We start from the raw sequence: 26259 nt of genomic DNA on the forward strand, positions 1-26259 counted from the left end.
ACCAGTAGTACCTTCTACAGTACCTGGTTTACTTGAGTGCATAATTATGGTTAATGTTTTCTTGCAATTGACAACAATTAGGAGTCTCCCTCTCCTTTGCTGTCATGTGGCTACTGGACACTATTTCTGAGAGCCAAGTGGTAAAAGAAGACTGGAGTTCCCACCTCAGCATAAGTATGTGCATTTATCTTAAAAGCTAGGTAAGCTAAAGATTTTTTTGTAAGTCATCTACTACAGAACCTAAATCAGTTGTACTTAACCTACATCCCATGGGTGTATCTGGACTGTAGAGCTCTGTCCTCCAGCCCATGGGACTCCCCACAGGTCCAGAAATTTGGGAGGGCAGAGACAGCAGTATTTACTGCCATATCTCTGGGCAATTAAAGCTCTGGGAGCTGAAGCAATTAACACTGCCACTGCTCCCTTGCTGTCATATTTCTGGACCTGTGGGGAGCCCCATAGGCTGGATTATGTGGTCCTGGGCATGGCTACAAGAGACATTTACTGTGGTGCTGACTAATTAGCTCTTCAGTAAAGCATCATCATCTACATTTCCGGTGCTATTAGGCTGGAGTAAATGAATTAACTCCACCATAGGATAGTACCACCCAACACAAGAACTATCCTATGGTGCAGTTTGCTGTGCCATAATGCATGGGTAGATGCTGACCAGGACTGGGTACGGCACAAAGGTGCTACAGCATGGGGCTGACTGCCAGCTAGTCCTGCACTGTTGTAGTCTGGTGCCTCAGCAAGTCCCTCCACAGCATGTTGAGCCAGGCTGGAGCAGATGCAGGCTGGCAGGTTAACCCCCAGGGGCTCCCTGCCAGCCAGGGCTAGTCCACCCTGGTTCCACATGCTACAATCCCAGGTACATGTGTAAATTCTGTGCCCAGGAGCAATAAACTCTGGCAAGAATTGTGCCCAAGTTTAATATATCAAATTAATTTCACTTGTAGGCACTGAATCCCTTTGTGCATTGGATTGTGCTGATGTGTGGTATTGAACTAGCATGAAGGATCAGGCCACAGTCATATCCAGTCTTCAGAACCAAGCCAACACAATGGTTCACATCAGCAGTACAAAACTAATCATTCAGCACATGGGGCCAGGCAGGTTTAGCATCACTTCCCTAAACCTATGGAAAAGTAAAGGTTGTACTATGTATACTAAATCAGTCTCACTGTTTGCAAATTATTAACCTCTTGTTATAAGAGTATATGAAGTTTTTGGTTTGTGGGAAAGAGTTTTTGCTTTTTAGCACTGAACAGATATGAATTGGTTATGGTGAACTTAAACACAGCACACTCTGCATGGTTTAATAAATAACATCCCAGTCAATACTATTCTACACTGTGGGCCCATCTACACATGCCCCTGACTGTGCAGTTGGTAATGGTGAGGCCCCTGACTGGGCAGTTAGTACTCTGCACAGTTTAATAAATAACATCCCAGTCAATGCTATTCTACACTCTGGGCCCATCTACACATACCCCTGACTGTGCAGTTAGTACTGCTAAAGCAAGTACTAAATGACTACACAGTACCCACTGGTACTGTGCAGTCCCAATGGCACACAGGTCATTTTCAACCCTACTGTACAGTAGCATCTGTGACACTACTTCATGTCACCATAGCCTCTCGTGTAGATTCACCCTGTAAGTTTTATGGTATCTTGTCAGATTTAGCTTTAGTTGCACCTATTTGAGTGGTGAAATATATATTTATATATTTATATATTTAAACTTTTATATTCTACCTTATTTAACTATTGCTTATTTTTTGTATAGCCTCATTATTTTTTAAACTTTTCTTTTTCCCATATCTGCATGGTCAGCCAGAGCCTTGAGTTCACTCTCATATCATTTATTTCCTATCTTATCAAAGTGAGAAAGGCAGCTTATGTTTTAACATTATCAACATAGGCATATATAATGTAATCCTTGTTACTAGGTCAGATTAACTGAATTTAGAATTAGCCAAGTAAGTCAGAGGATATGTTAATGAAGGGTGATAACAGGGGACCAACTGGATAATCCCAATTGCAGAGACCTCAGAATTTCCAGAGCTGATAGACAGACCAAATTAGGAGTCTGAGGCATGCCCAAATTAAGAAACTGGTAAAAGACCAAATTAAGATGTGTGCATGTGATGGGTTTGTTGTAACAAAGGAATATGCTGGAAGGATACAGCATTCTAACAGGATGAACAGTATGATGATCACAGGGAAACCAATCAATGGTACCCAGAAATGAAGTAATCAGAGAAGTAAAATTAAAGTAAAAGCATAAAGGAAGTTTGGTGTGTGTTGTTCTCCAACAACATCCGGACTGAAAAACAGATATCACCCAGACATGACCACCCTTTACTTTCAGGAACTGATTTGCCACCATTTCTGTAGTACAGTTGCAGCTGGGATAGGGTGAGAGCGTTGAACTAAGTGTTTTTTCTCTCTCTCTATATAGAAGTTATTAAGATAACATTTAATGCATTAAAGTTATTTTTTAGTTAAGCTGAACCATATGAGGCACATTCTACATTAAACTCTGGGTTGACTACGTTTTGCTGATCATTTAGTGCCATGGGTGTGTAACAGTGGGCATGCATCTACATATGACAATATTTTGTCTTGCTATAGTGATGTCATGTCCAAACAAAAACTGTAATCCCCAGCTATGTCACCATAGAGACATGCTCCTTTGTTATAACATGTTGCTACAGCAGCATAGTGCCTAAAAATAACTGTGTGCTGTGCACACAGTACAGTATGGACATTACTGTTATGGACTGTTACTGTGCTGTCTTTTAGTACTTCCAGAAGAAAGTACTAACTGATGGTGCACTAGCCATGGTGCAAAAGCAGCACATGTAGATGTACCCAGTAAGTGTTAACCTTTCAAAGTAAAAATGTTTACTTGTCTATATATTTATATCCTGTTCATCACAATGGGTGATGGATTCAACAAAAAATAAAAAAAGAATTGAGTATGCTAAAGAATCAGCCTGTCAAGACAAACAGTTCAAGGAGATACCATGTGAAAAGTACCTTCCATTTACTAGTAGTTTAACATATTGTAATGTGAATGTAATTTGTGTAAAAGTAGGAGGAACCAGGGGGCAGCCTGTAGAGCTGTGCTGACCATTAATTCGGACCATAACTCCCTGAAACCCAGGGACTGGGAGGCAAGGGGAAAAGGAAGAGGAAGCTTGAGGCTGGAATAAGGCAAGAGAGAGCAGTGTGCAAGTAAAACCTGGCCAGTCCTACATGGATCACACAGTGGAGCTGGAGATCTCATTGTCTTGGTCAGCCAGGGCTGTGGACTTAAGAGGCTGGACTCAGACTTAGGGGAAGCTCCGGGCTGCTGTTTCAGCAGTCTAGGGACTAAAGGTTTGTTTGGAGACTTCTCCAGAGGTATGGGGGAGGAAATCGAGGTGCTAAGTATATGTTACCACAGTGTTGATATTTATCTTTCACCAGTTCCCTCCCATGGTGCCCCTAGTGACCAGTGAGAGTCCAGTGTTGATTAAGGTCTAGGAGCCCTCCCTTATGTTTTCAGCTACCTTGCCTTGAGGTACTGGGTTGACCTTAGAAAAGAAAGCTGCCCAACAGTCCTAGAGTGAGCCTCAATTTATCTTTCTTTCAGCACATTCCAGTGTTCTCCATAAATTCCCCATGTCATGTGGAGCTTTTTTTTGCCCATATGTGCCCCCAGGACATGTATTTCCTTGTGAGCTAGAACAGCCACCAACCTCTCCTCCAGCTGTGCCCATGCCTCACAGATGTTAACCATGACATATCTCAGTGGGGCATTCAGCTGCAATGTTCTCATGTCTTCCAGCCTCTCTACCTTTCCTAATGTCTGTCATTCTTGGGCGATGGGCTCCTGGCCCTTGTTTTTGCCTCTCTTGGGCTGTGGGCTCCTGGCCATCATCTCTGCTCCTCTCACAATTTGAGAAATGAAAGAAGCTAAAAGTGTCATTTCTTTCATTTTGTGGAATCTCAGAACAGCAGAGACTCCCCGTGCCTGAAGAAGGGTGACTGCACCAGAAAACTTGCCAAGAATTTTTTTTTCCAATTACTCAGTTGGTTTAATAAAAGATATCACATCTACTCAGAGAATTTTGCCTGCCTGTCTATGTCCTTAGACCAACATGGCTACAACCAAAAACCTTGCAATCATGAAATCCTTTTTATATATCACACACTCCCCACCAATGTTACAGTGTAATAAGTGTGCCAGATTCTGCCTTTTGTTTGTGCTATTGTTATTCAGAATTGTGTACCCTTAGGAAACAACACTGTTTAAACCTACATTTATCATGTAGAAATAAAAGTAAAGAAAGTGACATAGTACAATAACTGTGGAGTAATAAATATAAAAATCCAAAAATGAAGCTTTCCTCTCTTTTTTCCTCTCTCACACCATTTTAAGGTTCCTAAACAAAGAAAATGTGTCATGTTATATTTATAAAATCATCATTCCAATGAATAATTTACAATAATCCATTATGATATTACCCCGTTCCCCTCCTGCCCCCCCCCCCATTTTAGAGGACAGAAAAAAGGTTTCTGTTTCTAAGGGGACAAAAGTATGACATATTTTCAATGCCTTTTAGATCTTACCAATTCATGTTTCCCTTACATTCTAAATTTATCCTTAGAATACTTTGAAGCTAAGATACCATGGCTTCCTTTTTCCAATATTCAGTTGTTTGAAAAGAGAGAGAGATTTAAAGGCATACCTTTTCTGGATCTATTGTTGTGATAACCCACACACAGTGTGCATTGTCTTCATACTGAACTGGGTAATTAGGTGATGTGATAATTCCACTTGGTCCACGTAGGTTGGAACCACATGTTCTAGCTAGAAAACCAATATAACAAATAAATTAGATTTTGCAGTGCAAAGTAGTTTTGGAGAAATAATTTTAAAAATTGCTTTATTATTAATAACATTCTATTGTAAAATAATGAATATTAATATATACTCTATAATAAGCTGCTTCTGAAAAAAATAGCTAGAATCATGAAATTCCTTGACCATGACTTGAAGTAAAAAAGGTAAAAGTACTTATCTGTAAAAACACAACAAAAAAACTTATCTTTTAACAGCAAGTACCAACAAATACATATCTTTATTCTTAGGTGAATGACTAGCATTACATTATATTTTTGGAAACTTTTGTTCAGAGAAGGCCACATAGCGATGGAAACTGCTGTCATTGCCCACTGCATAATATAGATGGTGCTTCATGATTGTTCTACCAGCTTCTGGGCAAGAGAGAAGAAAAGTTGGAATGTGAATGTACTGCTCCATGTAACCTAAATTTCAATGGTCTCCCAGCCTCTCCACCCCCACCCCGCCAAAGATAGGGGAAAGTGAAAAAAGACAATAGCCTGAGACATGGGAGACTTGGATTTAATTTTGTGTTCCAACACAGACCTCCACTACTCTTGGTAAACTTAAAAATGTATTGAGAATTTTTTCAACATTTCCTAAATGACTTGGACATGAATAAGTCTAACTTTTGAGGGTGTCTTTGATCATTTTTTTCAGAGACTTCTAAAACAACTATGTACAGAATACTCAGTGAAATCAATGGAAGCTAGGTACCTAGGTTAAGTGGGATTTTTATACATACCCAGGAATTTACCCTCCCAGAGAAGAGCCATAATCAGCATGCTACAGAAGCACTTTTCTCTTGCTTCTGCTTCTTCTGGCTTCATGACTCTTGCTATCCTCCTGCCTCTACCCCACCTCCACCTGCACAGTTCCTACTCCTGTTTCCACAGTCCTTGATTTTAAGAGGAAGAGTAGAGACTGCCCTCACATTAATTTGAGTAATAGATTAATTTTTAGTGCACTTCCTGGGAACTGGAATGTAAGTTTAAACACTTGTCAGGCTGAGTAGGGCCTAAAATCTGTGTGCTCTATTTCTTGGGTAACTCCTTCAAATACCAGTTATTGGTCAAAAGTAGATGATGCATATGTATAGGTAGTTTATAAAAATATGAATATGAGAAAGCTAAGCCTCCTGGGTTTAAAAACAGAAGTGGTCAGATTTAACTGTACCACAATCGGACTGCTATGAACAGTAATATGAAATAGAAATAAAAAAAAACACGGGTAGCAGTTTGGTATATGCCCACTGTACAGTGAACCGTGGTTTCTTAATTATTAAAAATAACAAATGTAGAATCATGAAGTTTTAACTACAAACATCTAGTAATCATAGTCATACAAATTAATCATGGCTCCATTGCCTTGAATAGCAAAAAATTAACATTCGTTTTAGCCTTGCTTACATTGTAGCATATTTTCTTCAGAATTCTGGCTACATTTTGGTTTTACCCTAAAGGGGATAAAGCTTGTTGTGTATAAGCATGAAAAAATCCATTAGCTTAGCCAAAAATTGCTTAATTGTAATGTACATATATATATATATACATGTGACAAGCTTTTTTGGCTACGTTAATTGATTTTCTTATGCTTATACATAACAAGCTTTATACACAACAAACTTCAGCTAAGTTAATATATATATTTGGCCCCAAAGTTATCTCATGTCTCTTCCAGCCTCTCTACCTTTCTAACAGAGGTATATTTCTAAATTAAAATTATATATGCAAATTCTATATTTAAAATTCTAGATTTTTTCATGTGCCTCAAGCTTTAGAAATTTGCACATTTAAAATCAAACTATCATGATAATTAGAAAAGTTGTGTGTTTCATTTAATTATAAAATAAAAAAAATGAAATAAATTCAGGGGCATATTGTATCTTTTAGTTAGTGCTTATCATTTGAGGAAGTGATAATTTGTATCTGCAGTTTAGGTCCTGCAGCAGGCACCCAGGGGAAAGCATGCCATGCCCTTTCTCACAAGAGTGCAGTTGTATGTCTTGCTTTAGAGCCAAACAGTTCCACTATCTGATAAGGGGGGGAGGAGTGGGCCAAGTGTCATGTCTTCCTGATCTTTCTGAGACAGCATACAATCTAGCTGTATATGAATTCATAAAAAAACCAAAAGAACACAGTCTGAAGTTGAAACTACACCTGGAGGCCTGCTTAAAATCCAAGCCAATGCAAAATGCCACTGCCTACATATTAAGCAGATTCATGTTGCAAGTGCATTATTCCAACGGTATTGAACCTACAGAAAGTACCACTATCATCTGGGACCGAAGTTCAATAGACCAGTTTAACCTAAATCAGTTAAGTCTGATACTGAATCCACCAAGGTCTATCTTAAACTGGGTTTGGCCATTTTGAAAGCAGTCTATGTGCACCGAACTTCTCTTCTGTTACAGGTTTAAACTGGTTACAAAAAACTTACACCACTGTATGTATAATTTCTGTCCTCAGCCTAGACTGGAACAGATAGTAGCCTAGATTCTTTACTATAAATAGGACTCAGCTGCAGACCAGATGCTCTTCATGACAGTTCATCAACTTTGAAAAATCACTGCCTGCATTTGTCAGCCATAACCCACATTCATTCACTTCTCAGACTCAGGGCACAACTCCATCTTCTTCTCTCAGACTTTAGAGGATGGTATGGGCTGAGGATTGCAAAAGCTTATGTTTATCTTAGTTTTGTCCCAGGCAGTGGACATCTATGTGGCAAAGTGTGATGAGCAGTCCTTTTTATTGCATTTTTGTTGTGTAGTTTAATTTATATGATGGGCGGCCAGAATATTGGTTCTTTGAAAGGTCAAGCCGTTTGTCCTATCTTTGTCTATATAAATAAATAGATTTGGAAACCATCAGGAAGCTGGAGCCAGTTTTAAAGAAAGGTTGTTTGCATTCTACCTTTTTATCCTGTTTATTCACAAATACATGTCAGATGCATCTGGATTCTTAACATCGTAATTTCAATTAAAATATCAGTAACCTCTATACAATCAAAATGACCATAAAACAAACAAAAAAACTGTATAGCTTCACAGACACTGTCTGTCATATGACCCCCAAAGTGCTGCTCTGTATTTGAGGCACCCACACCACATTGGTCTTTATTTTTGGAATCACATCTAAATAGATTTTATTCCCTTTTATACTGAATTATGTTACTTTTAAAGGACTGCACAAGATTCAGGTAAAAATGTTTTAGTGGAAGCAGAGAAAGCATGATGGGGATATTTACAGATCTGCATAAGCATGGAAATTATACAGAGATCAAGTTAGATGTAAAATGTGTTTTAAAAACATATGTTAAAAGAGTCCAATGGGAACGTCTAACTTGTTTTAACAGAAAAAAAATCTGAAACTTCTATATCCTATGGAAAACACTAATACAAAGTGTAGGACTGATAAAAAATAGCAACATTGACAGTAGTTTGAAATACAATGAAAATGTTGGATTTTGAGCACTTTGAACATAGATTTCACAAAGCAGAGTAATAAGGCACTTTCTTTGGAACATATGGACTACTTGATGAATTCAGAAGTAAGCACAGCCTTAATGATACTGGCAAACTGTAGTAAACTAAGAAAAGTTCAAAAAAGAAATCAAAAGCAATATGAACATATTATACAAAAGTAAAAGGAATTACTGAGATTTTTATTTTGAGACAGGATTAAAGTGCAGCCTATACTACCCACTAGTAACTCAGCAGTACCCTTATGAGTCACAATTCCTGTTCTATTCTGCTGCACTTGCCAAGCAAGTTGGGCTTAGGAAAGGAGTGGAACCAAGACTTTGTCAACTTTCCAACAGTCTCCAGCCAAAATTACTTCAGAAGCCAAAATGTGAGTATCCCACACATGGGTATAATTACATTTTTATTTCCTCTTCCTCTTCCACTCCCTCCCCTCCCATGGCTGCCCCCGCACACCCCAGCTCATTACTTTAATGAAAATCCCTGGTGCTTACTGGGCTCTACCAGGCAGGAGGAGATCCCTGCCACACTCCACTGTCCCATGCTCCATGGGGGGCTCTGCATGAGCCCCCTGAACCCCCTTCTGTTCCCCCCCCCCCAGCTGCCCTGCCTGCTGGGGCTCTGGTCCTTTAAGAAAAAAGAAAAGGGGAGAAAAGCCCCTGGGCTCCCCACTCCTGGTGCAGCCTTGGGGCTTTGGGGGCTTGTGCAGAGCCCCCATGTAGCAGGGGGCAGCGGGGATTGCCTCCACTGGCAGGAGCAGTGAGTCTGGGGGTTTCTTCAGGTTTTTTTTTCTTTAAGGGCCAGAGCTGTCTCATGCAGGGCATCTGTGGCAGGGCTTGGGGAGTGGGGGGGGGGGCTTGGGGGGCTCAGGCAGAGCCCCCCATTCAGTATGGGGCAGTGGGAGGGCAGCAGGGATCACCCCCCCCACCTGCCAGGACCTGCTTAGCCAGGGCTTTATTTTCTCCTGAAGTGCCAGGAGCTGGGGTGGGTGGGGCAGCAATTGCTGGGCTAGGAGGGGGCGGGGGATGGGTGGACTCTCTGAATTGATTCACTATCCCCTGAATTGGCTGAATCCAAATCCAAAGTGAATACTAGCCACTTCACACAAGCCCACTGGCCACTTCCTGCCAAGATGACACAGATCCATTCATTAGATCAGGGTCCTACCCCGCAGCCATCTTCCTACCCACCTGACTGTCTTGCAGTTAAACCCACAGTCTTCCAACTTTGTCATGAGAACATTGTGGGATACCAGATTGAAAGATTTTTGGAAGTCAAGGTATATAAGGTCAACCTTCTCTCTCTTATCCAGGTGGTGAGTCACCTGATCATAAAAGGAGATGAGGTTGGTAAGACAAGACCTGCCCATGAAGAAGCCATGCTGGGCTGTCTTTCAGAATCCTCCCTTCTGCAAGCTTACCACACATAGACTCCTTAATGAATTTTTCCAGGATTTTCCCTGAGATAGAAGTTAGGCTAATTGGCCTATAGTTGCCCAGTTCTCCCCCTTCCCCTTCTTAAAGATGGGCACAACATTGGCTCTCATCCAAACTTCAAGCCTGCTATCCAATTTGTCTACATTGTGATGGACTATGAACATAATGGTTTCATGGTCACTATCACCCAGGCTTCCCTCTATGTTTAAGTCAGTCACCAGGTCATCTCCTTTGGCCAGGACCAAGTCTAGAAGAGTTTTTACCTCTGGTTCTATTAGAAATGCAAAAAGCCCAATCAGATTATTCAGTAGATTTCAGTGAAGCGAAATACATATACACATACATAAACAACCCCCCCACATATATATATATAGAGAGAGAGCAAGAGTTAGAGTGAGCAAAAACATGAGTGGGTGTGTCTGTGTGTTGATGTGTGTGTGCATGCACATGTGTATACACACACATATGTGTGTGTGTGTGTGTGTATGTATGCATATATATACAGAAAAGGTACAACTGGATGATTGTACCTAATAGGACCATTAGGAGATTTCACTGGAAATGACGGGTTGCCCTGAACATGAAATTTTATCTAGTTTAATTTTAAAGGTCTCAGCCAATGGGACTTTCACCATTCAACTTGGGAATCATTGTATAGCATAACAGATTTCACTGTGAGAAATTCTAATATAGTAAAAGGCTTAGTCTGTCTGTCTATCTGTCCATGATACTCCAGGCCAACTGTGCATGCACCGCCAAGGTGGGGGGAAATTGGGTGCCCTCCTGGGCTGTGTGGGCTGAAGCTTGTGCTGCTGCTGGAGATATTTGGTGGCAGATATCATGCCCCAGCTGCACAAGCAGAGGGCCTTCCCCCCATGCCTCCCTACCTGAGAGTGAAGAAAAAAATCATGGTGGCGGCACTCCCCACCACCCAGTCCTGACACCTCACAGAACAGCCTGCAGGAAGGGGGAAGCAACAGGAAGGGAGCGGGGCCACAGTGGGAGCATGGGTTGGTTGGGGCATGCTGGAGCCAAGAGGGCATGCTGAGTCCGGACTGGCCAGGAGTTTGGGCTGGCGGGAGGGGAGGGGGCAGGGGCAGGTCAGGAGTGCCACAATGTGCTGTGCATCAAGACTGGCAGTGAAGGGGGGGTATAGCCACCCAAAATGCACCTTACCTGCCCCGTAGACACCCCTCCCAGAACTGCCACCCACACAAGAGGCACAGTGTGATGCTCCCAGCCTGAGCTGGCCTGGCCCCATGTGTGGCTGCAGGGATATAGCCCAGCAGAAACTCCCTGCTGGTTAGTGCAACAGGGCCAGGAGGAGTGAGATGGAGCTGCAGGTGGCTGGTGGGATGAAGGGGGAGGAGGTGTGAGAGGGGGCTGCCTCAGAGTGAGGGAGAGGGGGGTGATTCTGTGAGGGGAAGGTATGTGGCTAAGTGTGTGTTTGTGTGTCCATCTCTGTATGTGCATGTGTTTGCATGTGTGCAAGTGCATGTGTGTGCATCTGTGTGTGTCTGTGTGTGCAGTACATCTATATTCATGTGCATCTCTGCATCTGTGTCTGCAGCTGTGACTACATCTGTGTGCACGTCTGTGTGTTCACATCTGTATATGCACATCTGCATGTGCATGCATGTATGTGTCTGTGTTCACGGCAGGTAGAGTGTATTTGTCTCTGTGTGTCCACATGCAGGCAATGTGTAGAGTGTGCACCCACCTGCGTGTATGCGTGCATGTGTTTGTGCATGTGTGTGTGTGCCTGCATCTATGTTCATGACAGTGAAAGTGTGTTTATGTGTACATGTGCAGAAAGTGAGTGAGTAGAGTGCATGCCTGTCTGTGTGTGCATGTGTCTGCATACATATGTCTGTGTGTGTGTATATGCATGTGTGTCTCTGTCTATGTTCATGGCAGGAGGGAAAGTGTGTCTGTCTCTATGTGTCCATGTGCAGAAAGTGAGTAATGCGTGTGCCCATATGCAAGCATGCATGTGCCTGTGTGTGCATAGGTGTCTGTGCATGTGTCTGCATGTGTGTGCCTGCATGTGTGTGTCTGTGTTCATGGCAGGAGGGAGAGTGTGTTTGTCTCTGTGTCCATGTGCAGACAGTGAGTGAGTAGAGTGCATGCCCATCTGTATCTGCACGTGTGTGTGTCTGCGTGTGCATGTGTTTGTGTGTTTGTGCATGTGTCTGTGCATGTGTATGTCTGTACATTCATGCATCTGTGAGTACATGTGTCTGTGTTCATTGCAGGGAAGCTATGTTAGTCTCCGTGTGTCCAGTGCAAGGGTGAGTGAGTAGAGTGCATGCCCATCTATGTGCGTATGTGTCTCTGTGTGCATACATATCTGTGTGTGCATGTCTGGCCATGCATGCATGTGTCTGTGTTTATGGCACGGAGAGTACATTTGTCTCTGTGTGTCCATGTGCAGAGAGCGAGTGCAGTGCATGCCCATGCATGTGTCTATGTATGTGTCTGCATGTGAAGGTCTGCATGCATGTGTGTGTGTGTGTGTGTGTATGTGTGTGTTCATGTATCTGTGAGTACATGTGTCTGTGTTCATGGCAGGGAGAGTATGTTTATGTCTGTGTGTCTATGTGCAGAGAGTGAGTGAGAGTAGAGTGTGCACCCATCTGTGTGCACACCTGTGTGTGTGTATGTTTGGCCATAGCATGGGTGGGGGGGGTAGATAGCAGGGAGAAGAGGCCCCCCTTACCCCAAGCCCAGCAGGGGCACCAGGAGGGGAAGCTCCCATGGGGCCAGGGGGCCTCCAATTTTGTGTCTGCCCAGGACACCAGTAGACATTAATCTACCTCTGGTGGTGGGGTGGAGTGGGGCTGTACCCAGAGCAGTGGGGGCAGTGGCGGCACATGGCTAAACACAGGGTTCTGTACCCACCTGCCCCCATGGGAAAGTTTCCTAGTATCTTAATTTCCTAGTATCTTTATAAATGCTTAGCCAAAATACCAGTTTTCACACTGTGTTCACTTCACTAGCTATATTACATGTTTCATAGACATTATGGCTGGAAGGGACCTCAGAAGATCATTGAGTCCAGCCCCCTGCCACAGGGGCAGGAAGTCAGCTAGGGTTAAAGGATCCCAGCAAGATAAGCATCTAGACATTTCTTAAAAGAGTCCAGAATAGGTGCTTGCACCACCTCTGGAGGGAGTCTATTCCAGGCCTTGGGGGATCAGATAGTAAAGAAGTTTTTTCCTTATGTCTAACCTGAAATGGTCTTAAAGGAGATCGTTACCATTGGAACTTTTCATGCCTTGGGGGGGTCTGGTGAACAGGCATTCCTCCAGATACTGGCGCACACCCCTTATATACTTATAGGCTACTACCAGGTCACCATTGAGCCTGTGCTTTTCCAGGATGAACTCCCATGGCTTCCAGCTTCTCTTCGTAATTGGAGTACAGCTTCACTTCAATTGGAGTACTGAGTCCAGTACTGAGTGCTGCACTTTAAAAAGGATGTGACCAGCCTGGAAAGAGTTCAGAGGAGGGCCACTCATTTGGTGAGAGGGCAGCAGGACAGTCCCTATGAGGAGAGACTGAGAGACCTGAACCTATTCAGCCTTGGCAAGAGGATGCTGAGGGGGGACCTGGTTGCTGCCTACAAACTCATCAGGGGAGATCAAAAGCAAATAGGTTGCCCTTTTCTCCCCAGTACCACCTGGGGTGACAAGGAACAATGGTAACAAGTTGATGGAGAATAGGTTTAGGTTAGAGATCAGGAGGCAATATTTTACAGTTAGGGTGGCCAGAATCTGGAACGAACTTCCTACAGAAGTGGTCTTCACCCCTACCTTGGGCAAATTCAAAAACAGGTTAGATGATAACCTGTCTAGGGTCTTGTGAACCTAGCATTCATTCCTGCCTGTGGCAGGGGGTCGGGCTAGATGATCTGTTCAGGTCCCTCCTGACCCTAGCTACTATGAGACTATGAAACTATAAGGCCTGTTCTCCTGGCATCTGATCATGCATGTGGCTCTCCTCTGAACTCTCTCAAGCTTTTTGAATTGTGGATGTAATTCTTCAGCTGCAGCCTCACCAAGGCTAAGTACAGCAGAAGGATGACATCCTGAGATTTGCTTGAGAAGCATCCATGAATGCAAGCCAGAGTTCTGTTCACTTTACCAGCTGCGATATTGCATTGGTGATTCATGTTTATCTTGTGGTCAGTCATGACCCCCAAGTTCCTTTGGGCCGTGGTGCTAGCAAACATTGCACTACTGAGCCTATAAGTGTGATGTGGGGTGTTTTCCCCTCCAAGGTGAATGTCATCAGATTTTTATCCACCCACTTTCTAAGCCTATCAAGGTCAGCCTGGATCACCAGCCTATCTTCCTGTGTGGACACTGTACCACAAACTTGGCTGGTCCACTTTTGACACCAGTGTCCACATCATTAATAAATATGTTAAAGAGTACAGGTCCAAGTATAGGCCTCTGGGGACACCACTGGTCATGGAGCACCACGGTGATTCACTACCACTCTCTGGATCTGATCTCAGAGCCAATTCCCCAGCCATCAGACTGTGATGTAGCCGAGGCTGCAGTTGGCCAGTTTTTTCCATGAGGCACCCACATCATAAGACACCAGATTAAAGGCTTTTTTAAAGTCCAGATATATGATGCCAATCTCTTCTCCCTTGTCCAGGTGATAGGTCACCTGGTAATAGAAGGAAATGAGATTGGTCAGGCAAGACATACCCACAATAAGTCCATGCTGGCTGTCCCTCAGGATGTTGCCATCAGCCAGCTTGTCAAGAATGGTCTCTCACAATTTTTTCCAAAATCTTTCTAGGGATTGAGGTCAAGCTGATTGGCCTGTAGTTCCCCGGATCTACTTTCCTCCCTTTCTTGAAGATAGGCACCACATTGGCCTTCTTCCAATCTTCAGATACTTCACCTGAGCACCATGAGTTCTCAAATACCCTTGCCAGTGGCTGGGCTATGATGCCTGCTGGCTCCTTATGTACTCTGGGGTAGAATCTGTCAGGATCAGCTGACTTGAAGGTGTCTATCCTCTCAAGGTGTTCTTTTACAAAGTCTACACTGATGTTGGGTATAAATTCACCCTCATTCTGGCCGTCCTGCATTGTGTTTTCACCGTCCTTTGGGCTGGTGAAAAACCAACAGAAAGTGCTCATTAAGCAGGTTGGCTTTTTCCTAGGTGTTGGTTATCAGTTGTCCCATATGGTTTAGCAGGGTGCCAGTGTTACCCTAGATTTTCTTCTGACTCCCTACACATCTGAAAAAGGACTTTTTATTGTCCTTGATACATGCAGCCAGTTGGAGTTTGGTTGCAGCCTTGGCTTTCTTGTTTTGCTCCCTACAGATGCAGGGATACAGTGCAGAATACTCTTCCTTAGTGGTGATTCCTGTCTCTATACTTTATAAGCCTCTTGTTTTAGCTGTAAGAGGTCTACGAGTTCCCTGCTGAGCCAAGGGGGTTGCTGTGACCTTCTGCTACCTTTTCTGTGAGATGGAATGAACATTGCTTGTGGTTTCAGAATTGCTTCCTTAAGGAGCAACCGCTTATCTTGGACTCCCCTCCCTGTCAAGTCATGGCCCCTTAGGACCTCAACAACAAGCCTCCTGAGATTATCAAAGTCAGCTTTCCTAAAGTCAAGGACTTCTGCATTGCTGACTGACTTGCCAGCATTGTGATGGATAGTAAAAATGATCAGATCATGGTCACTGTCTCCCAGCTTTCCTTTGATTTTTAGGTTGCTGACTAGATCCTCCCCTTTGGCCAGTAACAGGTCCAGCAATGCTTTACCTCCTGTTGGTCCATAGACTTCTTGAGTCTGGTAGAGCTCATCAATGCATGTGAGGAAGCTTTGTGACTGTTCATATTTGGCCAAGTACTCTTCCCATGAGATGTCTGTGTAGTTGAAGTCTCCTGTGACAACCATGTGCCGAGAGCACGCAGCATCAACCAGTTCCCTGGCGAATTCCTGGTCAAGCTCTTGTTCCTGATTAGGAGGTCTATAGTAGTCTCCTACCATTGTGTCCCATGTGCCATGTTCCCTACATGTTTTAACTTAGAGGGTCTCCAGTCATCCTTCATGGGTGAGAATTGTCAGCTTGCATGAGCGTGTAGCTTTTCTTGACACAGAGATACACCCCCACCCATTTTTTCCACATTATCTCTCCTGTACAGGGTATAGCTGTATATACGTGTGGACAAGTCATAGGTGGAGTCCCACCAGGTCTCTGTTATCCCTATAAGATGGTAGTCATTCTTGTTTAGCAGGAGGACCAGTTGCTCCTGTTTGCTTCCCAAGCTCCGGGCATTCGTGTACAGACATGGAAGTGCCCCTTTGGAAGCCCTAGGCTTCCTTACATTCCCAGGAAGACACTATTCCAGGGCTGGGGTAGGAGTGGATTCACTTCAGTGACCTAAAATGCTGGTTTTGCATTAGATGCCTAGTGGGCTTGCTTTGGTGGTTGTCCGCCCATCCCCCAGTGGGCTTAGTTTAAAGCCCGGCTGAGCTGAAAAGAGCTTCCTGCCCAGTCAGGTGAAGAGGAGGCCATCTCTTCCCAGCAAATCACTGCCTCTAGAGTGGGTTGTGGTCATGGAAGCCAAAGCCTTCACAATGACACCAGCACCACAGTCTTTGGTTGACTACCTCAATCTATCTCTCCCTCTTTGGCCCATGACCTGTAACTGGAAGGATTGAAGAAAAGACCACATGTTGCACTTGGCTTACCCTATGTAGGGTTCTGCAGGCGAGGAAGAGGGAATAAGAATTTTATTATACCCTTGTGTGGGATAGCTTCATTTTGGCCTCTGAATAAAGTGTTGCAAGCATGCTTTTTCTATGCAGTTTCATGCACTTCCTCCCTGGTATGTATACACACACTCTTCTAATACTTCAGAGTACTAGGTTGTATAAAGTCATTAGCGTACTAGTATATAGTATTTATATGGCACAATCTATGTTTCAGTACTCACCAAATTGTTATGCTTATATTTGCATAAATATTGCAACTAAAGAATCTGTTCATCTACTAATAATGGAGATGGGATGCAACTTCCTTAGAAAAAACTGGACTCACATCTATCTATCATCCTAATAGACTTCTGAAAGAGCAGCCCCCTTATAAGCAAATTGAAAGATGAAATAATAGCATCCATTAGATAGTAAGATATTTCCTTAATGCAAACAAACATGAAAACAAACTCATTCATTTAATGTGAATAAATTATAAATTTCCCATTGCCTGTATAAAATGAAGTTACACAGTTTTACAGCTTGTAACAATTTAACCTATGAAGAACCTTAATAGATGTTTTCATTTTCCATAATGAAGTAAGCATAATTTGAAAGAACATCACTTGGGTAATTATGCCAGGTTATGACAACCATTCATACAACAACAACAAAAACAAAAAGTAGTATTGCTCCAGTACTCAAAAGTAATTAGCTAATGTAAGTACTGGCCAACTTCACTAGAATCAACAGGCAAAAATGCAGGAATGTGGAATACAGCCACAGCCAAGGATCAGTTTACTTTTTTGCAATTTATCACATTTTAAAAGGAGGAATCAAATGTGATTGAAAGTATGTTAATTACTTAAGAGTTAGAGACCCTTCAGTAAAGATCAAAGCAATGAAAGTCTGCTCATATGCATTTTATAAGTATAAAATACTTTCATAAACTTTTTGAGAAAAAGCAGTCAGCCAGGATTAATCTTTACTTTCAACACATTATAGGCCTTCTAAAAATCTCTAGGGCAGTGAAATTGTCCTTTATTTGTCTCTGAAGTCCTATGTACATGCATGCATGAAGCTGTTTAAATAATAATAGTATTACTTGTAAAGTGCTATACACATTTATGCTAATGTATAAACATGTATTATTTATTTAGAGCTGAAAGTATGTAGGCCCTTTCCAGCTATAAAAAAGAAACGTTGTCTGTCTCAAAGGGCATAGGCTCTAAGAAGAATTGTGACTTTTTACAGAATTCGCCATAAGATGAATACTCAATGTCAGCTCTCAAAATAGGTTTTATTCGTGATTTAAGAGGAACATATGTCATTTTTCCTGTCCTTCTTTTCAGAAATGAAATCCAGCTTACATTAGGATGTCATAACAAAGGATAATAAAGTCAAAGGGAGATTACAGGGTTAGAACACAGGGGTTCTGTTTTCATAGGAGTCATCTACTCCAGGGCCGTCCAACCTCTTGTCACTACTTCCCCAATTGACTGCATCACCACATCACCACATCACCACCTATTACACTTGGTGCATTACCCAACCCACACCAAGCAGCAGGAGGCAGAATCTGGAGGTTGAAGGAGGACCCCAGAGACCTCAGCCACCCATGATGATATGGATGATGCCAGCAGGCAATGGAGGGAGGCAACAATGACCCATGGGAGTAGTACCCAAGCCTATGGGGCAAAGTGTGTGGAACCAAGGATGCAAGTGTGGCAGAACCACATGAGCCACCAGTTAAACATTCTTGGACTGCATGTGGCTCAGAGGTGACCAACTGAACAGCCCAGATCCAGTCCAAGCCCCTGGTTAAAGCAGGATTTTCCCTGTTTAACCACTCCAATCAAGGGTTTGCCTAACCTGCTCTTCAAAGTTTGCTAGGACAAGCATTTCACAACATATGTTAATAATCTCGTTCTATGCTGAACTAACCTTATAGTTAGAAAATTATTCCTCATATTTAACCTTAATTTTCCTTGTTGCACTTCAAGCCCATTTTTTTTGTCCTGTACACTGCAGACAAAGAGAATAATCTAAGACAGCGATGTTCAACTTTTTGGCCATATGGGCTACTTTAGTGGCTTAAGGCTAGTTGGTAGACTGGATCAAAACCCCCTCTTCACTCCCCTCACCAGGACTGGTCCATGGGGCCCAGCTCTTCCCCCATTTGCTGGGACTGGGGCCCAGTGACATTCTTGCCCAGTCCTGCTTAATAGTATTGGATGCCTGATCCAGAGCACTGGGCCTAAAGCTCTTCATTGGTCAAAAAATTTGGCAGCAGGGGAGCAGTGCCACTTTTCCTCTGCCTTCAAATATTCAGATATGTAGGAAGCTCCGCAGGTTGGACGGCATGGTGCCACAGGCTCGATCTGGCCCATGGGCATGGCATTGAGCACCCCAGGTCTAACATCATCTTCTTGATAGCCTTTCAGGTGTTTGAAAATTGTTAAAATCCCCTCAGTGCTTTCTTCTCCAGAATAATTATTTCAGTTCTTCCAACCTTGCCCTGTAAGTCATGTTTTCCAGGTTTCTAATCTGTATTGTTGCTTTCTGTTTTGCCCATGTCTCTCTCAAAGAGCAGTGCCTGACACTTGATGCAATACTCCAAGGTGAGGCCTCACCAATGCTGAACAGAGTGGAAGAATCACTTCCATTGACCTACAAGTAATTGTCTTGTTAGTATTAACCAACTTGATTTTGGTCTTTTTAGCAAGAAATATACATTGACTCATCCCAAAGTCATATTTCTGGACTTTTGTGGCCTAAACAGTTGTTTCCCAGTCTGTATTTGTGCATACAATTGTTCTATGCAAAGTGAAAAACCTGGCACTTGTTCTTGTTGAATTCAGTTTAACTAATTTTGAACCAATTTTTCCAATTTATCAAGTTTATGCTAAATCCTAATCCTATCTTACAAAGTGTCTGCAACTCCGCCCAACATAGTATCATCTATGAATTTGTTCAGCGTACACTCAATTCCATCCCCCAAATCATTAATGAAGATATTAAACAGTATCAAACCTCAAGCAGATTCCTCCTAAGGAACCCCACTTGATGCCTTCTCCCAATTATACTTAGAACTATTGATGACCAGGGATCCTGGGTTTCCCTGATAAAAAAAAAAAAATCCCCAATTTTCAGATTAAAGAGAAGACTACCCTACAAGCATGATGATCCAACCAGGTTATATATCTACCTGACATCCCTTCCATATGGACTACATTTCCATAGCTTACTAATGAAAAGTGACAGAGGATAAATGTCTAAAGCTTCACTAAGGTTGAAGTATATCATGTACACTTCTCTAAGTGGAAAGAAAAGAAATGGATAAGGATACAGAACTGAAACAGTGAGGTAAAAGGAGGATCTTGGGCAAAAATGGAAGGAGAAAAAAGGGGAAACAAAAAAGGAAGAAAAGGGAATGGATGAAAGCAACAGAGCTTGTAACAGTTGGACAGAATCAGAAATAGGTCAGAGTAAGTGACTAATCAGTCCAATACAGAGAACAGAATGAATGTTTGTGATGGCACCATCTGGGTGTACGAATCCATTTAAATTGAAAACAATAATTTGTATTACAGTAAATAATTAGGCCTATCTTTCTAATTTTTCATATTCTATCAGACTGTAGTTAAATTACTGGAAATGTGCTCTTCTGTAAACAATTTTATGCATTTTTTATGTATATCCAAGTTGGCTTCAACAAACTATTTGAGGTTTGATAAGATTTCAAAGTTTTCATTTAACTTTTAAATTAAATTTTCCTCTCATTTTCCGGGGGGGGGGAGTGTTCTGTGAGAAGATTTAATAGTTGTAATAGTCATAAAACTACAAAACTACAAACAATCAGCTTGCTATTTAATCATTGTTAGTTTTAAACATATATGATACTGTCATAGTGGATTATTTCAATTAATTTAATCTCACCTCATTATGTTAATAACACTTTACTTAGAAAAATATTAGTAAATGTATCATGTATCATGAAGGAATCATGAAATGTATCATGAAGGAAAGATGCCAGATTGATAGCCTTGAGAATAAACTTCTATTTATCCATAATACAAAAGTAATGCAAGCTATACTGCTATGTAGAAACCACCTTCTGGTGACAGAGGTTGGTTTTATCTCATTACCGATTCACATTTGTTTTTTGTTTTGTTTTGTTGTCTTCTGTACTAAGTCTAACACTAAAATCCTGATTATAGGGGCTATTTTAAGGTGTAAACCACTGTTCGCCAGAAAATGAACTGAGATAGCCTGCCCACCCTCCGTTAATTTCAGAGGTACAATTAATCTCCAATAAACCTCCAATTTACAGTTGATAATCTGATCTCAGTTTTCTGCAATATGGTCTCATCCCTTGATATAGCTTAGAAGATGACCCACTCTCAAATAAGAGGAGGTTTTTAAAAAAAGTAATCATATTATGATAATTTATGCTCTTTAAGATATATTCTCCATGTGTATTTACTTCAAGTAGCTATGTAACACCTATTCTGCATATCAGAACTGTGTTAGGTATTAACAATCCTTATCTCGGCCCATTGCAAGGAAGATCAATCCTTCAATTCTTTCGCAGGTTGGGAGGGGAGGTTGAGTTGCATAATGACAGTAACTCTCAAAGGATATCAGAAGGGTAATTACTTCCAATTCTTTAAATAGTTTTTTATACATTTTCCACTGATAATAAATCTCAAGGGGTCTTAATATTTAGGAGGTGGATATTACAGTTCCAGGGTGTGGATACATGTGTTTTTGGAGTTGCATCAAAAGGGGAACATTTTAAAAGGTAGCAGATGTTATGTTCTAATTATTATAAATGGATAAGACAAAGAAAACTTGCTCCAACTTTAACATGGCTTCATCCAGAGTTAAAGTTGGAGTGGCTCTGGTACATGTGTATTGTTCTCATCTTGTATACATGTAACCCCTAGAACATAGCAGCTACTGCCCTTTTGAAACAGCTCCAAACATCATACTGTCAGTAATTTTTTACTGATATTGATTTTGTAAAGTAAGAGTCTGGTTTAGAAGCCTGAGTTACAGAATAATGTTTAGCCAATGTATGTTTTGAGGAGTGGGTAATAGTTCTAAAAATTTATGAAGCTGATATATTTATGAAAGATGTTCATGAAACTGCCTCAGACTGGAGATTAGCACTAATCTGAACTAAACTAAATATAACTAGATTTGATATAACATCATGTAACACATTGTTGCTGTTTAATGTTATATGGGTGACTCATGCATCCTGACTCTGTGGGGGGCACCTGCAGAAGCCAGAACCAGAGATGGGGCTAGCAAGCACGCACAGAAGGCACCGCCAGCAGAGACAGCCCTGTCGGGGGGGAGGCACATCCCCCGCCCCGGGGCATCACCTATGACAAGTTTGTTAATGGCTTGGATACTGAAATAAGGCAATCCCTGATCAAATTTGAAGATGGCAGGGACCTGGGAAAGATTGCAAGCACAGAGGACAGGGCATAAAGCAACAGTTTTAAATTTATAACAAAGTAACTTTGGATTAGATCTCAGAAATGTTCCCGACTGTTAGAGCAATAAGGCAGTGAAACAGACCATCCAGGGAAGTTATGGAATCTCTTCCCTGGAAGTTTTTAAGAGACAAATGGATAACCATTTGTCAAGAATTATTAAAGACTATCAATCCTGCATTTGTAGGAGAGATTGGACCAGATGATCCTGAAAGTCCCATGTAACCCTGTGATTCAGCAATCCTTGATAATCTTTAAATGGGAATTGCTTCCAGTTAATTGTTTTGGCTTGGGATACAAGTAATCCTGAAGAGTGCCTGAAAGATCTACTCCCATACAAATGAAAAGATAATATTTTAGCCATATGTAAGGTGCCAAAGTTCTTCCAATGTTACTTTTCTGTGCTATTGGGAAAATAAACACTGGAAAATGCATTGTCTGATTAATATAGAATTCTGACATGTTCAGAAAAGTAGCATGAAGCCTGAGAAACATGTTATGGAAAACTGAAAATAGCCTTGACATGACAATAGTATTTTTTTTCTTGCTTTGTGAAAAATTAGAAACCTGTTTCATAGAACAAACAGCTTTGAGTATAAAGAGTGATTTTTAGTTAATCATCCAGCTCAACACCTTGGATATGTCTACATTTTTAAATGCTTAGTAGGTTCCTGTACTCATGGTTGTAGTTGTGGCTTGTAAAGTGTCCTTTACAGCCTCAGAAACCAAGAGATAAAAAGTTTAGAAGATCTAAAAGGATTTTCATAGAACACTACACACCAAAGCAAAGCAGAATTTAGAGCATTTCTAGTTTTATAGGAGATATGGTGAAATGATAAAAGTGAATTACAGAAGCAAAGCTAAAAGAACTCACAGAATAAAGTGCTCATTTGGAAATGTCTCAGATAGCTTGCTACAAGATAGATTGATTTATGGTATTAATAATTAGGGTATTCAAAGACAATTGCTCACAGAGGAAAATTTAACTAGCTTGAAGCTGATAGAGCCAAGCAAGTGAAGCACTTACAAGGTTTGCACTTAGAAAGCACAGACAATCAAATGCATTCAACAAACAAAGTGAAAAACCGAAAGAGACTCAGGGCTCTACTAGTGTTTCTAATGTGGAGGAATTCAGTTTGGATCAATTTGCAAATTATAGATGTGGTGTGATAAATACTTTAAAATTGTATATTTAACGAGAAAATAAAAAAAGGGGCCATAAAAAGCACCTTAAAGTCAGGGAATTCAATCCCAGAAAGATCATGGCAACATGTGGAAACCATTTGTTTTTTACACTGAGGGAAGAAGGCACTGGCAAATGGCAGAGAAACTGAATTCAATTTACATATCAAGGTAGGAAAACAAAAATCCAAAGGAGTTTTCAAACATGATTTCATTGTCATCTCATGCAGACAAAACAGTGTTAAGGAAGGTTTTGAAGAGAATATAAAGGTTTTGAAGAGAATATAGTATATATTAGAAAGAATTTGCAACAGAGTGGGCACATCTACACATGATGCTATGTCACCATAGCAACGCACTATGGCAACATAGCGTCCACAGGCAAAAACTGTGACACCACCACTATGTCACTGTAGAAATGTGCTCCCCCAATAAAGTGTGTTGCTACAGTGATGTAGCAGCTAAAAATAAATGCACCACCAGTGCAGCACAGTACAGGCTGTTACTGTACCATCATTTAGTACTTCCAAAAGGAAGTATTAAATGACGGCACAGTAACAGTGGCACCATAGGGGCATGTGTAGATTTGCCCAGAATCAAGAATTTGGCATAGCAGAGGAACAAGAAACCAGGTGGCAAATTTGAGAATTGCAATGAAGAAAACAAAAGATTTCAACACACTTTATATCTCTATTTTGACAATCTGCATTTCCCACCACATTTAGTTGCCATGCTGCATAAGTTACTCAGGAGCACCTTTACACATGCTTTGGAGGTAGAGGGGGGCAGTGCTTTAATTAAAGTCGCTTTGAGTGGCAGGATTAATTGTTCATCCTTAAAGGAACAGCCCATCCTGTTACAGGTAGGCAAAACTTGTGAAATAGTAAGACTTTGAGTTCAGTAACAAAAAGGAAGATTACTGATAACTAAAAAAAAAATGCAGCAAGTTTATTAAAGACACTAATATGACTGACAGAAACATAGATTTGTGAAAGTAGGACATATATAAAAAAGTTAGAAAATTATAAGCATTTGGGATAATTTGTCATAAAAGAATTTTGAATACTCAGTAAGATTGGAAGAAGGCAGGGTAGAGATGCACCTTATAGAGTAGCTAAATCAGAGATGCATATGTTTTCATAAGCCCAAATTCACTGTAAAAGATGCTATGAAATTACATGCACAGAGCAATCTATCTAATAGAGAGAGTGATTTGAATACAAAAGGCAGGGAAGGAAGGAAAGCAAGAAAGATAGATAAATTCTCTATTAGGAACCATTCTGATGCCTCTTTTGAGTATGAATACTGCAGCATTGGCTAGGTCACAGTGACCAGCTGCAGAACCCTTGGGATTTCTGGTTTTGGTGGTGGACCAAATTAAGAGCCTGGGCATGCCAAAATTACGGCACTGGTAAATGACCAAATTAAGATGTGTGCATGTGATGGTTTTGGGAAACAAAGGAACATTCTGACAGGACAGAATGTGGACGGTATGATGACAATGAAGAAACCAATCAATAGTACCCAGAGATGAAGAGTCATCACAGGAGGAGAAAGGATACAAAAGGAGGGATTTCAGAGCAGCAAAGGCCACTGTGGACAGAGGGCACACCACCAGCTCGTCTCACTCAGCCCACTCAGAGTGGTGGGCCTCAGCCCTTGACCTCCAAGGCTACTGATATTCAATAAAGAGCCACAGGGTGAATCTTGGGTACTGGCCAGACATACCTTCCATCTGTGACAGCCTTAGGACTAGTAGATATAAAATTTTGGGGGAGGGCTTGGGGGAGAGGCAGCATATTTTGCTTGCTTTGCCTGCATTATCCTTATATCACTGTGTATCAATAACATTGGCTTATTAACAAATGGAAGATGTCATGGTCAATCTGAGAGTTTGGGACCACCTGATATAAGGTATCTTAGTAATAAATCCCATGCCAACAGTGCCCCATGCTGTGAATTTGCAGCATGGAGGCAAACTTTGCTACCAGAATTTCCTCATATCAAAGAACAAAACAAAACAACAACAAAAAAACCCTGAAAAAAAGTGGCCAAGGAGATGCTTTGGCTACTGGCCAGAGCATCTCTAATATTCCATTTGTACCCCAGCTGCTTCAGCATGCTGGAAGCCAGGAGGAGCATGGAAAGGGCTGTTGTCTGAAATGGGACAATTTGTCTCTCACCAAAGTGCATGTGCAGAGGCACAAATTTATTCTTCTACTATGCATGCTCCTGCATATCTGTATGCTGCCAAAGAGGTCACAAAAGCTAATCCAGGTAACGGGATACAAAACTGTAAGCCCCAGTTTAGGTCATACTTAACAAACCCAGTCTGTGGATGATTTCTGGTTCTGCAATTTCATTTTCAAGATTCTTTTTTACATTTTTTTAAAACCACTTACACTAAGATCAGTGATAGCCTGTCCAGAGAGGTTAAAGGCTTTGCCACAGGCTTGGAACTCAGTGTTATCTCATTCTTACACATAAGCATCGCCCTGTCTGTTTACTATAGACAGCACAGGGGCACTTTGAACAGGTCATAGCATATATGACATTGGTAGAGATGCAGGGTTTTTGTACTCATATCACTCTCTCTATTTGATAGACTTCTCTGAACATGTCCTTTCACAGAATCTGATAAAGGAACTGCTTATGAAATCATCTGTTTTAGTTAGTGTATAGTGTAAATCTACTCTGCTTTCAGCGTGACTTTGGACTAAAACATCTATCTCTCTGCAGCAAGACTGGAAGCAAGCCTGAACTGATGCAAATGGAGAGGGGAAGTGAAAGGATAAGAACAGAAAAAAAGGGAAGGGAAAGGATAGCCTAGAAAAAATATAATAGATTGTTGGATGCCAGGGAAAATATAGTACAAAGACATAGATGATTGGGCTAGATAATATATAAATACAATAGCAAAGCTAACAGAACCAAGTAGAGAAAATTTATTCACCACATTGTTAATCCTTTTGATGAGGATGGTACCTGATTGACTGCGGAAGATTGACCGAGGAAAAGGTAC

General features: G+C 41.5%; 1 protein-coding gene across 1 annotated transcript in view; it reads right to left on the bottom strand.

Moving 5' to 3' along the window:
• The window catches only part of CSMD1 (CUB and Sushi multiple domains 1), a 2270760-nt gene that overhangs the window by 752202 nt on the left and 1492299 nt on the right, over positions 1–26259 (bottom strand). Inside the window, exon 10 of the mRNA XM_090033387.1 lies at positions 4744–4865. Coding sequence (XP_089889513.1) covers positions 4744–4865 — 122 coding nt within the window. The remainder of the gene's footprint in view (positions 1–4743; positions 4866–26259) is intronic.

This window comes from Crocodylus siamensis, chromosome 1, assembly GCF_052110815.1.
Source record: "Crocodylus siamensis isolate JL-2025a chromosome 1, ASM5211081v1, whole genome shotgun sequence".
NCBI classification, from domain to species: domain Eukaryota; kingdom Metazoa; phylum Chordata; order Crocodylia; family Crocodylidae; genus Crocodylus; species Crocodylus siamensis.